At 30.2% G+C, this 14,535-nt stretch overlaps 1 protein-coding gene across 3 annotated transcripts in view; it reads left to right on the top strand.

Moving 5' to 3' along the window:
* Positions 1–14,535, top strand: part of LOC145254440 (coronin-7-like) — a 398,384-nt gene that overhangs the window by 349,202 nt on the left and 34,647 nt on the right. For all 3 annotated transcript variants that reach the window (XR_013863766.1, XM_080113025.1, XM_080113026.1), the window contains 2 exons: positions 3,443–3,649; positions 8,201–8,336. Coding sequence is in view for 2 of the 3 variants with exons in the window: in XM_080113025.1 (XP_079969151.1) it covers positions 3,443–3,649; positions 8,201–8,336 (343 nt within the window). In the remaining variant the exon portion in view is untranslated. The remainder of the gene's footprint in view (positions 1–3,442; positions 3,650–8,200; positions 8,337–14,535) is intronic.

Raw genomic sequence — 14,535 nt, forward strand, 5'->3', positions numbered from 1 at the left:
TCTCCATCTGTTCGATATATAGTTCTCAGGGGTAGATAACTCCCTGAATACTTCTTTTATCAGCGCCAGCTAACTTTTTTACCTATACTGAATTGAAAGTAATAAAGGTAATACGAACAATTTACTCCAAACAACAGTCCCCCATCGTAAGAAAATCAAACAAAAAGACATATCCAAAGGTGAGTGGGGGAGGGAATCAGAAAATTGGCACATGAACGATCGGAGAGTTCAAATCATTGGATATAAAGTTAAACAGAGAAAAAAAAATGTCAAGCAAAATATGGTCAAAACCAGTCAAAAAATATATTCAAAGTACTGCAAAATGCCATTCTGAATTCTTGAGATGAGATGTGAACGCTTGTGTTACGTTGATTAATCAGTTTATTCTCATCTTGGGTGTTATTAGCACAACGTTTTGGTCTCTGCAACCTTCATTGTGTGTTGAAAATACTTAAGCATTTTTTCAACACCCGAAGAAGGTCGCAGCGACCAAAACATTGTGCTAATAACACCCAAGATGAGAATATTACTCTGATTAATCAACATAACACAAGCATACTGTAAAATGTTTAAAGTGTAAAATCTAAAAGATACTTTTAATAATATTTTTATTTATACTAACATATATTACTACAGAAATATTTTTATGTATGTTTTATCTACAAAATGTTTAGATCTCATCAAGCAATTTCTCCTCTCCTTTGTTTTTATAAGATTTGATTCAAAAGAAAAATTGGAGATCTCAATGGTTTCACTACTTAAAGTTACATATGATCTTTCAACACTTTTGAATTTTGTCTCATTTTATCTTTTACTATTGAGACTAGACTTTCGTAAATCGTATTTGTTTTGAAAGTAAATCTGTTTTTTGTTGTTTTTGTTAATCTGAAGTTTTTGAATGATGACGTATTAAATTTGCGCTAATTTTATTTTGACTTTTATCATTAGGTATATGACAACAGCATATCCTTTTCATTGTTTTGACTCTAGAATATATATCTGACACAGTTAATCAACCGAGAACCACATCACTCTATATAAAAGCATATAAGATATCAATGGATACACACTCGAGAGTTAAAGCAATGAAAAGAATATGCTGTTGTCCTAGCCCTAGTTATCATCACTATTATTTATTTTTTTGATGTTTTAATTGCTGTTCCTTCCAATAATAAAATGTATTATTCATTCAATGATTCCTTGAATGCAGGAAAAAACATCACTGTAATTATAAGGAAGCTGACGTCAAATAATATTACATTAGATTGTTAAAACTTTAATTAAGCTTCCAATAATTTTAAATACGCAATGCAGTTACCATACAATTACAAGTTATTCATCAGTTTCTTGCTTGTTCTTACACATGAACAAAAGAGGTAATCAAAATAGAACTGACAATTATATTTATAACAAGCCAAAGACTATAGGGTCCCCTGACTGATGCCTTTGTTATATTTTTGAATAAAAGGTAATGAAGCAACTTTAGTAAAAGCCCTATAACCACAACAAGGTATTGCTTCTGTATAAGGTTTTTTTTTTCTAGATGTTAATTTTTTTTTTTTGGGGGGGGGGAGTTTCACATGTTATTTTTTTGTTATTTTATTGATATGAAGTAAATGAATCCAATCATATATAAAGTAATCACACATTAAAGTACAAAACAAAGTGATCACTAATTGGGCTGGGAAGCCACAGTGCTGGTGAAGAAGAAAGTTCTGTATCAAGAATTGTCCAATATACCACCTTCAATTGGAATGGTGTAATTTGAGTGCTCAAGAAATTGTTAAAATCCATTAGGGGATTCTATTAATGCCATATTGTTTGCAAGAATCTGATCCAAATTGAAATCACCCAACAAAAGTACCCTTATACCAACAGGCAAGTTGTTGAGCTCATCGGTGAGAAGATTTAAAAAATTCCCTAGTGGGCCAGGCTTGCAGTACACAAGCATACAACAAATTGCATGTATTAAAGTTCAATCTACAATCGAGTCTACAAGAGTTACTTCTCTTGTACTGTAAGCCAAAATTAGTCGTAGAACTGTTACCTATTTTGCCTATTTAAACCCCTGGCCTGATGTAAAACATTGGACTAAAACAACCTAATGACACCGTTTCATAACAAATGGTGCCTTAATTTTTTAAAATTCGGTACCATTTAAAACCCCTATTTAGACACAAGTATGTTTTTTTTTTGGAGAAAAAAATAAAAAGTAGCCCCGAAAGGTGTTTTTCACCCCAAACACACCCTGGGGCTGAAGCCCTAGAATTTTCCCAGTGTCAAATATTACGTTCCAGATGTATATCCATGTGGTCTTGCTTTTGGGTAATTCTCAGCAAAATCTAATGGTCAGAAAAAATTCTGTGTCCTGGAAAGGGCTATTTTTGGACATTTTGACACCTTTTGACCCCCTGGTGATACAAAAAGAATTTTTATAAAAAATCCGAGAATGTTACATTTCCTCCTTTGGGTAGTTGTAACTTCATGCAAAATTTCAGAAAAATGTAATGAGTAGTCATTGAGAATTTTTGGAACAAATAGACACGGGTGAATTCTAAGGTCCAAATCAGTCGGTGAACCAACAATATAATTGGATTTACTTATGCTGACAAATAATACATCGGGGTAAGTTTTAGGTGGTTGTCTTACTTGCGATTTGACTTCTTTGCTTTCTATCATCGTTTGAAATGTTTTTGTCCAGATGTTTTGCTTGATAATATTTTGCGTGATGGGATGAAAATATTGTTGGTTAGAAAATTGAGGATTCTGTATTCACATTTTGAAGTTGTATTTTAAAAGTTACTTAAAATCTATTAATAAATATTCTAGAATAAAATTTCTTTCTTTGTGAAAACGAAAATTACTTGTTAATTATTATTTTTATTTTTTTTTTTTACAAGGGATTCACCACTTATCCTTGAGTGGTCTTTGGGCCTTGATATAACACTTATCATCTTACATTTATTAACACTTATCCTTGACCACTCAAGGATAAGTGTTAATGAATGTAAGATGGTAGTGTCATAATCTTTAATGGTGTAGATTGAGTAGAATTTGGATTATTTAAAGGGGGACAACTCAGCAAGAACTTGTTTACATTGAACTTGAAGGCTACTATATTGTAATTGGCCAGGAAGCAGGCCAGCAAAACAGTGTTCCAAAGGCAAGCAGTTCTAGGAAAGAACTTTGTTCATGGAATCTGCGTTTAGATTTAGGCATAGATTGAGAAAATTGTTAATAGTGGTTGTAGCTAGTTGCAGGTTTTTTGTGAAAGTTTGCCAAGGGGGCATCATAGATTGGAGCTCAGATGAGCATTAGCCAGATCATAAAAATACCATGAAAACATTTTTTTTTGGGGGGGGGTATATTGATTTCTAAAACAGCTATTTTAAATGAATTTTATTTTTGTTTATTTTTCTTTTTTTCTGTAACCTCTAAATAGGGAGATGGAACTTTGTTTGCCTACGGTGTGTCTCCTACAGCCCCACATTTAAATCCTTTAAGCCATTGCCGTTTCGACAATTTGCATCAAGCTATTTCATTCCTCCCAAAGATTTCTTGCAACGTCAGTGAAGTGGAATTTGCCAGAGCATGGAGATTGACGCAAAATCACATAGAACCTGTCTCTTTTACAGTCCCTCGAGTCAAGGTAATAAAAATAAAATTCATTCTTGCTTTTTTTTTCACCATTTTCATTTGTTAAATTTCATTTTTGTTGAAACCACTTTTAGAAAAAGTTTTTTTACATTGAAAAATATACAAGATAATGGAGTGTTGAATGTTTTACTTAGACTTTGAGAAAACTGTTGGATAATGGTTGCGATTATTATTGATCCAAGAAATCATACCTTAAATCTTCATTTTGTTCATTATGGCATGTTGATCATTCATCGGAAGATGGGTGGGGGTGGAACTACTATAGAAGCTGAAATCAAATTCATTCCAAAAATTTTTTGCCAATCGAAACTCAGATGTTCTTGGAGTGAATTTCAAGTTATTTCTAATTTATATTAAGTTTGACATTTTTTTTTTTTCTGTATATATATTACAATAGAAAAATGTTAATTAAAATCTTGAAGATTCCTCAAATAATTACACAATTGCTTAAATTATTTTTATTCACTTGTTATATTTTTGTATTATTTGAAATTGCTCTACTTTATGAGATGCCTTAAGTATGAGCACTTTTATTGATAATACACGCATTAAACTCTCGTCCTCTTTGAAGTAATCTCTTCTGGCTGCAATGCATTTGTACTGTTTCAACGACTTCTAGAAGGCCCTATGAAAGTCCTCTTGTGTGAGCATGTCAATAACCCTTGTCACATCCTCTTTCATCTCCTCAATTGTCTCATAATGACAGCCTGTAGGATTTTCCTTGAGCTTAGGAAATAACCAAAAGTCACAGGGAGCAAGGTTTGAACTATAAGGGAGGGTGAAGAACCGTCTTGATGTCCATCTTGGTCAAATAGTCTGATCTTCTCTGAACACCCCCGGAACAGACTTTGCACAAATCTTCTACATTTTCAGCCCCTTGCGAATAATTGTGTACAGTTCCCACACTGACATCAAACTGTGCACTTATTGTCTCTATAAGCATACTATGGTCCTTATTCATGAACTTCTTTATTTGACCAATTAGCTCTGGTGTTCTGACTTCCTTACTCCTCCCACACTTCTCATCATCCCTCAGACTCCCCACCTTCCCTGAATCTCTTACACCACTCAAAAGCTGATGCTTGATTCATGCAAGATGGTCCAAAAGCAGTCTGAAGCATTCCATGTGTTTCTGTGTCATTTTTCCAAGTTTAAAACAGAATTTTATTGCATATCATTCTTCTAAAGTGTCTTTACATCCAGATTGCATTTTTTAAATTGACCAGCTGTGACAATCAGGCTTTAGTAGGGTGTAATCCAGTTCCTGTTGAATCTGTTCATTTGAACCTGAAATCATAAAAGTTGGCCAGTCATCTCATAAGACATATAGCAATAATATACTAAATTTTCAAACGTCTATGACAATTTGAAATGCCTGTACAAAAAAGTCTGGAAACTTATTATAGACACCTTGTACGTGGAGTTATAAATAAGCGTATGGTCGCAAGAAAAATACAAATGAATGGACTAAATTTATATACTTTTATTCTCGGTTTGGTATTGAAATGTTAGTACCTTCTCTCTCCTGAACTATTGGGTCGTTTGTCGTGATGCTTGGTTAGGCATTGATTAATGGTGCTTCTGTAGCCAGGCTTCAGTGAAGTGAAGCAGTGTGGCCTCTGCCCAGGCACTTTTATAATTTCAAGTGGTTTCTGGTCAGCTTGGGATTACGTGGGGGAAATTTGGATGGGTTAGCATTTTTGTTGGTTAAAAAGGAAAAAGAACAGTTATTTTTGGATCCGAACTCATGCACAGGAGCATATGCTCAGATTACATTTGTAGTCATTTGGGAGTCGACCTTTGTCCTGTGGACATCCGATTTTAGTTCTTTTATGTATGCTGTTTCTGTCTGAAATATAACAATGGGATTATACCACATTAATCCTTAATTTGAATGTGGAACTTATAGGAAATAAAAAATATATTAAACCCTTTTACTTATGGCTGTAATCTTGGGTTTTATCAGTGGATTATGAATCCCTGATAAAGTGTTGTATGTTTATGATGGCCATCTTGGACATTCTCCCACAATTCAATGCAAGTGAAAATCTGGTAAGGGGCGTAACTTTGTTTAAAAAATTGTGTCCCTTTGTTAAGAACCTTTATTAATTAATGAAATATCAACTAAAAAGAAAAAATAATAAAAATTAAATTGTAATCTTAAGAAATAAATATATTGCAATTGAGTTTAAATAGTTTTGAGGTTAATTTACATTAAAATATAAACAACTTTAAAACATTTTATTTTTTTTATATCTTGTTTGATAATTGAACATGCATGGAACTAGGAATAAACAATTTGCTTACAATTAGTTATTCTAATATTTCTTCTTTTTTTTTTTTACATACTTTGTGAAATAACTTAGCCATTTCATATATATATATATATATATGTGTATATCTTTTGAATAAATATCAACAATTATTCTTATACCTATAGACACTACTGTTTCATGCTTACACAATCATTAAGGAAGAAAGTGATAATTACTGCCAGTTGGGAGATTCGAACCCAGTCACAAAATCAGCCTTCTTGTATGTGTACATTCAGTGCATAAAACATAACAAAGATAACTAGCATCCTTAAGAACTTCAACTTTGTTTTGAAAGAAATGCTTCTATTTCTCCATATATTGTTCAGTTTTGCCATCACTGCTTCTGCAGCAAAATCAATAAATAACAATAAAGGCTATGCCCGTACTCATTAAAATCAAGCACAATATTTCCAGACAAATGTTTATAAACATTTTTTGCAAGAATCAGATAAGAAATAATGACTTTGAAAATTATAAAATTTGATTCTAAGAAATACATGAATTTATAATTTAATATTTATTCGATTTATCTAAGATGGTGTTCACAGATACTACACTCCATAGACTGGTATTCTACCTCCAGAAATTAACACAAGAATTGAAGGGAAATTAAGTATCTATAAATGCCAAATCGGCGGGCATAAACACTAAACAGTGAGAGAGTATTCAATGACAAGAAATAGTTGGTTCTCTTGACTGGGAATAAATCCAACAGAGTACTCGATTATTTTATGAGAGTATGTGTAATATTTATGATTCTACAGAAATTTAGATAGTCCCATGATATCAAGGCTTCGCAACTAAAAATGGAGCGCAGTAAAAGAATTGCTGTATGTTATCCAGTCTGTTATTTGTCAGCATGTTTTATCTTTAAGTCCACAGATTTACAATTTACATGGTTGATGCGTGATACAACGGATAACACATGGTAATTTCATTTTTAATCATAAAACCTTGGTATCATAAGATGATGTAAACTTCTGTAAAATTATAAACACATTAATATATTTATGATATTAAAATGAAAGATGAGGAATATAAGTCTTATATGACTTCATTATATCATCAGAACAATAAGAAAAAGTAAAGGGAAAAATTAAAAAAAAACAACAAAAAAAACTTGACATTTCGAAGCTAAATGCTTCTCATCAGAAGAGGATAACGGCAGAATTATACAAAATGCAAATATAGAAAACTGATTAAATGAAATTTGGATATGAAATGAGAATTTTTCTATATTCGCATTTTGTATAATTCTGGCCTTTCTCCTCTTCTGATGAGAAGCATTTATCATTTAGCAAAGAAAGAAAATGAATATATACGGAATATATGCATGACATAATAAAATGAAAATAAAATGAAACATTGAAATAATAGAAGAGTCATCAGATATCAAGTGCTACCTAAAACATAAACAATTTTATATAAAACAAATTATAACAAAACATTTATATACAAGAATAAGAATATAAAAGTTGTTTTTTATAATAAAAATGTTAATAGCACCAACACATGTTTGGTAAATAAGTTCAGTGAACAGTAATCACAAGTCATTCTGTTCATAGAGTTAACATGCATGTGTAAATAATATGCATATGTGAGTATGTGGCATTGTGTATGCGTGTTGGTTTACCTTATTCTTGTTAGTGTATGTATATATATGTGGGGGAGTTGACAAAGCTTGTATGTGAATCATTTAGTGCTTTTCCTTTTGCCATCCTTGACCCCAAAGGACTGAAGGTTGTTTGTAGTGAATATGCTGTGCATTCCTTTCATTAGATTGGCTGGTGAACTCTCTAGTTTTGACTTTGTCTCCTTGCTTTAAAGGAGTTTTCAATGTTGCACTTGCTTATTATTCTCACGTGTATGTGTTTTTTTGTTTGTTTTTTGTTTTATTTGTTTTTGTTTTTTTAGGAAGTTAACCAGAACAGTTCCGGGAAACTGACTGACTCTACTGAATCTACATTGGATGTAATATTAAAACTTTGTTTAAATGAGATACATGCAGAATTAATAATTAATAAATACATATAGAATTAATAAATAACTGGTTTTGAATTACATAAGTAGTATACATGGCGTTTCTGAAGTCATCCACGATTTATTGAAATAAATTTAAAAAATATATATTTTGAGAGAAAGGCTTACAAAATAATTTTAGTAAAAAAAACAACAAAAAACACCTTTCAAATATTAATTTTTCAAATCCTGTCTGGATGTTTTTGTAGAGTAACTTCTTCCAAGACGACCTTTTCCCAGACACAAAGGTATTATGGGAACCAGTATTAAGTGCTTCTGAATGGTTAGAAGGTAATGATGCTGTTCCTCCAACCATTTGTCTCAAACCAGAAAATATGGAGGCCTGTAAGTATTTTATGTTTGTATTTTGGAATTGAATCTTATTAGTTTTAGTTATTGTGTGTTGAAAATGTCTTTTTTCTTTTCTCTTTTTTTTTTTTTTTGTTAATTTTGTTAGTCTCTGTTAATTGCATAAGTTTGTTGGGACACACTTCTGAATATTTCCTCTCATATAAACAGGTATTTTTAAAATCATTTTCATTACTGCATTGTCAGTAATGAGAATGATTTTAAACATTTCGAAAATTAATCTATAAATCTTTAAGAATTTTGTCCAATTTATCAATTTGTATCACTGTGACTTATTGAAAAAAAAAAGTGATTAGCAAATAATTTTGCAACTAAAAGATTTATTTTTTTTATTATTAAAATTTTATTTTATTAAAAAATTTCTTGATATCTCCAATTAATACAGAACAGCCCTTATTTAAGATATGTACTATCTGCAGTAAGAAAAATAGACTAGTACCTACGTTAATTACAATTATGAAAACTTATGAATAAATGCCAAATATAAGGCTGGAAAAGATAGATTTAACATTTAAATTAATTACATAATTAGCATGAGATGAAGAAAAGTATACCTTAAAATAATCTAAATAAACCTTTTACTTATAGTTTTTTTTTAAATTGCATGTAAAATGGAAAATAATCAACAAGTATATCAGAACATTTAAATAAAAATTTATATGAAACTAAAGCAAATTGAGAAATTAATAGTTGGATATATAAATAGATACAAAAGTTTAGTAGATTTTAGATTAGAATAATGGGAGTACATCAATAAAATAAATCAGAGGAAAAAAATTTCAAAATTTCAAAAATACATTAAAATATTAAATGATTATAAAATAAGAAATTGTACAATTGTCATCTAATAACTAAAATAAGAAATACAAAAGTGTGATACCTATCCTATTTGAAAGCAATCGAAAATAAATGAGAAACGAGGTGAGTTCACTGCTTGGTCCCTAAAAAGAAATAGGTTATGAATATATATATATATATATATATATATATACTAGCAAAAGTACCTGTCGTTGTCTGGGTTCAAAAACAGCCTACAGAAAATGGACTCTGATTTATGAAAGTATGATAGGTTATGAAAAGGAAGGGTTGTAAAGAGATAGCTTCGAATTTGGGGGTATCAAAACCAAAGCAAAATATGATGAAAGTAAAAATAAAATAGATAAACCTCATAATTTATTATACCATACATGTTCACATTGAAACACTTATCACAATATTCTGTGGATCTTAAACTTTGTGACATATTTCCATTCTATGAAGGTCAGGCGCGAATGAACACCCCATAATTTTATTATACCATATTTCTTCAAACTGAAACAATTATCAAAGTATACTTACGCAGATAGATATGAAAAGTCTTTATTAAAGTTTGTGCCTATTTCCATTCTATGGAGGCTAGGTGCGAATGCAGACCCTACAATTTTATTATACCATCCCTATTTAAGTTAAAACATACTTATCAAAGTATTATTATGTACATCTATATCAAAAACACTTGTAAACGTTTTTTTTTTTTAATTTTTAAATTTTTTATTTCCATACGTTGTGGACCAGGCGCGTACACAGACCCCACAATTTTAATGAACCATCATTATGCCAGATCAAACATACCCTTTCCTGTGTCTCGATACATCTTCTATCATTATATGTGATCAGTTTTCTTTAATAGTCAACCATATAGGAGCCTATTCGTGACCAGACACACGCACACAGATGTTCAGTTTTATATCATAGATATATAAGTACATATGACAAATGTATTTTAGTGTCTGAAGAGTAAATATTTTTGGAATATTTTTAATGATATAATGTTTAAATTTGTCCAAATGGTTATGAAATAATTGTACCTATTTACTATGCCTCCCCACGGGACAGAGTCAGACACCAGGGTCGTTTTTTAATGTGGAGAAAAGGTACAAAAATAAAAATGGTCTCAGTCGTGAAGGATTTCTCCTCCACCGAAAGAGAACAAGAAATAGAAGTGCAGCACCTGAAGAACAGATACTACACTTTGATCTTGTCCCGAAGGCCAAGAATAATTGTAACACATAAGGAAATACACCATATTATGTTCTTATTTTATATTTTGTTGTATTGATTATTGCAAATGTATATATCTCCTAGCAGGCTGCCCGGCCTTGCTTGGTCATAAAATACGCTTAAATATATTTTACTTTTTGCAGATTTCGTATTTATTATTATAGAGCCAATTCTCTATTGATTATTATATTGTACCCAATATTTAGTAATGGTTTCAAAAGTTTAAAAATAAAAAAAACTTGGATGCCATCAGCTAGAATTGAAACCAAAATATTTAGTGCTCCAGTCTTATTCAAATAAATCTGAATTTAGCATCTGAGCCATGTCCATATGCATGTAAAAACTTTAAAAATAAAGATGTTAAACCTATAAATGTATATTTGTGCATGCATAGAATTAACACATTTAGTTAACTTATGCCTTCCGATTTGTAATTTTTAAATTTTTTTGACCTCTTAGCAACTGATTATTGGCTAAAAACCAAATTGAATTTGTTCCACAGGTCCAAATCTCCTATATATCAAGTTTAACATCTGTAGACTAAAAATTGACAGAAGTTACTAATTTTTAATGTCGTATCCCAGGATTCTACTGTAATATATATATTAAAAAAAAAAGGATACAGAATTTCTTCGATCATTACGATCTAAAATATATATATATATATGAGTACAAGGTGCCTTCTATAAGTTTCCAGACTTTTTTTTCATATGACATCAATGTAACTCTAGTTCCCTTCGAAGTAATCTCCTCCAGCTGCAATACACTTGTTGTACCGTTCCACCAACTTCTGGAAGGCACCATGAAAGTCTTCGTGTGAAATTGTCAATGACCCTCATCACAGCCTGTTTTCTCTCTTCGATTGTTTCAAAATGACAGCCTCCTAAGGTTTCAAAAGTTTAGGGAATAACAAAAAGTCACAGGGGGCAAGGTATGGACTATAGGGAGGGTTAGGAACTGTCTTGATGTCCATGCACAAATCTTCCGCATCTTCAGTTTCGCATAATTGTGTACAGTTCCCACACTGACATCAAACTGTGCACTTATTGTTTTTATAGATACATGACAATCTTTATCCATGAAATTCTTTATTTGGCCAATCAACTCTAATGTTCTGACTTCCTTACTCCTCTCATACCTCTCAACATCCCCCTGCTTTCCTTGAATCTCTTATGCCACTCAAAAACTGATGCTCAATTCATACAAGATGGCCCTAAAGCAGTCTGAAGCATTCTATATATATATTTCTGTGGCATTTTATTTTCAAGTTTAAAACAATTTTTTTGCATATCCTTCTTCTAAAGCATACTCACGTCCAGATTGCATTTTTGAAATTCATCAACGGTGACAATTGGGCTGTAGTAGAATGTATTATAATTCCTGCTATAACTGTTCATTTGAACTTGAAATTATAAAAATTAGTCATCTCATGAATATATAGCAATAGCATACTGAATTTTCAAAGGTCTATGACAATTTTGAATGCCTGTACAAAAAGAAGTCTGGAAACTTATTGAAGGCACCTCATATATATATTACTAGATAATAATGGTAAAAAAAAATTTCTATGTTTTTGTTTAAATGAATGTAGAACCACTGTCAACTCTACACTATAACATGAACGCATGCATGGTAAATAAAATTTACACCTATTTGGAAGTTATAAATTTAATATCATTTTATGTGTGTATGACTGGCTTAGCACACATACTATTGCTTTACAAAAACATTCTTATTCACTATTTTAAATTATTGAAACAAAAGTTTTAGGACTATTGAAAATTATCTTTGTGTTAAGAGATAGTTTGGGGGTAAGGGGCACAGTTGTTTTGTTAGTAGATAATCAATACAATATACATGTCTTTTTTTTTTTTTTACTTTTTTTTTTGAGTTTTGTAATCATTGAAAGAAGACATGAATAAAAATTGTCAAAAAGTAATAAAAAAAAAACAGGAAAGAAAAAAGAATAAAGCAATGTTCTTAGTGTTATTTATTGAAAGAATGTGACGATAAAAAAAGGAAAGAATCAAGAAATTGATTTAATGGAGCTTTGTTGTCTAAAAAAAAACAAAAAACTTATAGTTTGTAATATTATTAAAAATTCTGCCATAATCGATAAATGGACAAACACTGAGATATTTATTAATATAAATAAAAAAACAAGAAATGTTGGTGCTAATTTAGAGTTAGATTTGATTAAAAACAAAACTATAGAAAATTTTTTTATGATGTATGTACTTGTCACGGAATGAAGATGCCATATTCCAAAAATCATATAAATTGATAAAGTAGTTTTTTGTTTTTAATTAATAAACCAAATTTTACAATTTTTAGCGGTTTAAAAGTTTTTATTATTTTGGATACAAATAAAATCTCTGTAGTCGAACTGAATTATTGCCTTTGGATTTGGTTAAATTTTAGAACAATATGGCCGATCCCAGCTTCCTCCTCACTTTCTCAGTAAATTTGATGTTTTTTTTTTTTAATAAAAAAAACCTACTAAGTCAATTTACATGATTTTTGGAATATTACATCTTTTTTCTGTGATAAATTACATTATAAAGATTTTTTTGTATTTATTTATTTTTTTTTAATGAAGTGTAATTCTAAATAATCACCAAAATATCTTATTTTGAAGATACTTATCAGACTTAGGTCGTATTTGTTCTGTGCATTTCTATGAAAATGATTACTTTAGGATCCTTCTAGAAAAGATTACAAAAACATTTTAAGATTTTTTCATGTAAGGCATAAAAAAAATCTCAAACCATTTTTATGAAAATCTAAAACCCTCCAAATCATTTTTTTTTTTTTGTCATCAAATAATTTTGTGTGATCAAATACTCTTTGTGAAGCACATCTGTTTTTATTTTCACTCTTCATAATTTGTTCCTTGTACAAACCGTATCAAAAATATCAATTCTGTTCACATTGACAAAACTTGTATGATTAAAAGAAACAAAATATTAGTCTTTTGACGTGTATTTGATGTGATTTTTATCTTTTATATTTTTGTGCTTTGTCCACTTTCCAACCCACATCTTAAAAAAATATCTCAGTTGGAATGTATGAGATAACAGGTGAATCCGGTTGGATGCCCCATTCTCAACTAGAATAAAATAAGAATATTAGGGGGAAAAGTACTGGATCCTGTATGAATAAATTGAACTCATGCAAAACAAAAAATTTAACTCGATTTCGCATTCTTGTCATTAAAACGAAAAACATTCTTCAATTTTAATTTAATTTCAATTTTTTCCCTTCAAAATGAAACCGCTTTTTAAACCTCACCATGAATATTTATCACCTCCCTACACCCCCACACACTGATACAACCTGAGCACCCACTCAGTATTAGTTCTTTAACTGAACCTTAAATTTACAAAACTTGTACAGTTTTGGTTTGAAGGACAAATATTTTTCATGTTTGAAAAATTCCAAGGGGAGACAATTAAAAAAATTAACTTTTAATGATTATTTTGATTTATTATGAAAGTTTCTGTTAAATTTCGTTCATTTTTTAAGTCATACAATTTCATATAATGATCATTTTCATTTATTTAAAAAGTTTTTTAGGGAGACTGTTCATTAAAAAAGTTTGTTTTAAAGAAAGTCACATTTTCATATAAATACAAAAAAAAAAAAAATGCATGTTGTAATTTATTTTGTAATTGTAATTTTATAAAAGCTAAAAATATTTTAATTCCATAAATGTTCAGATAATTTTTTATTTTGCACTATTGTTAATTTACTGTGTTTTGCTTTTACCAATGTTATGTGAAACTTTGAATTGTCTCCCCCTTAGAATTCTTCAAAAATGAAAACAAAAATATTATCCTCCAAACCTATAATGCACAAATGCCAATCTTTCTATTTATTGTCATCAATTCCATTTATCATAACACTTTTTCCTAAAAACGGATCCCTGGGCTGCAACTTTTATTCAAAAATGATACTTGTCTCTCCTCTTCTTTTCCTTGATGCCTTAATACAATTATGTTAATGTATTGGTTACAGTAAAGCTTGAGAATAAATATTTTACATCTTTCAGGATTTTTGAGATGAGGTTTGATAATTTTTACTACTTGGATTACTATGACTATTGTTCTTATGTAGGATATTATTCTCACAATGT

Source organism: Euprymna scolopes, chromosome 3 (assembly GCF_053919585.1).
Source record: "Euprymna scolopes isolate OS-2025 chromosome 3, ASM5391958v1, whole genome shotgun sequence".
Taxonomy (NCBI): domain Eukaryota; kingdom Metazoa; phylum Mollusca; class Cephalopoda; order Sepiida; family Sepiolidae; genus Euprymna; species Euprymna scolopes.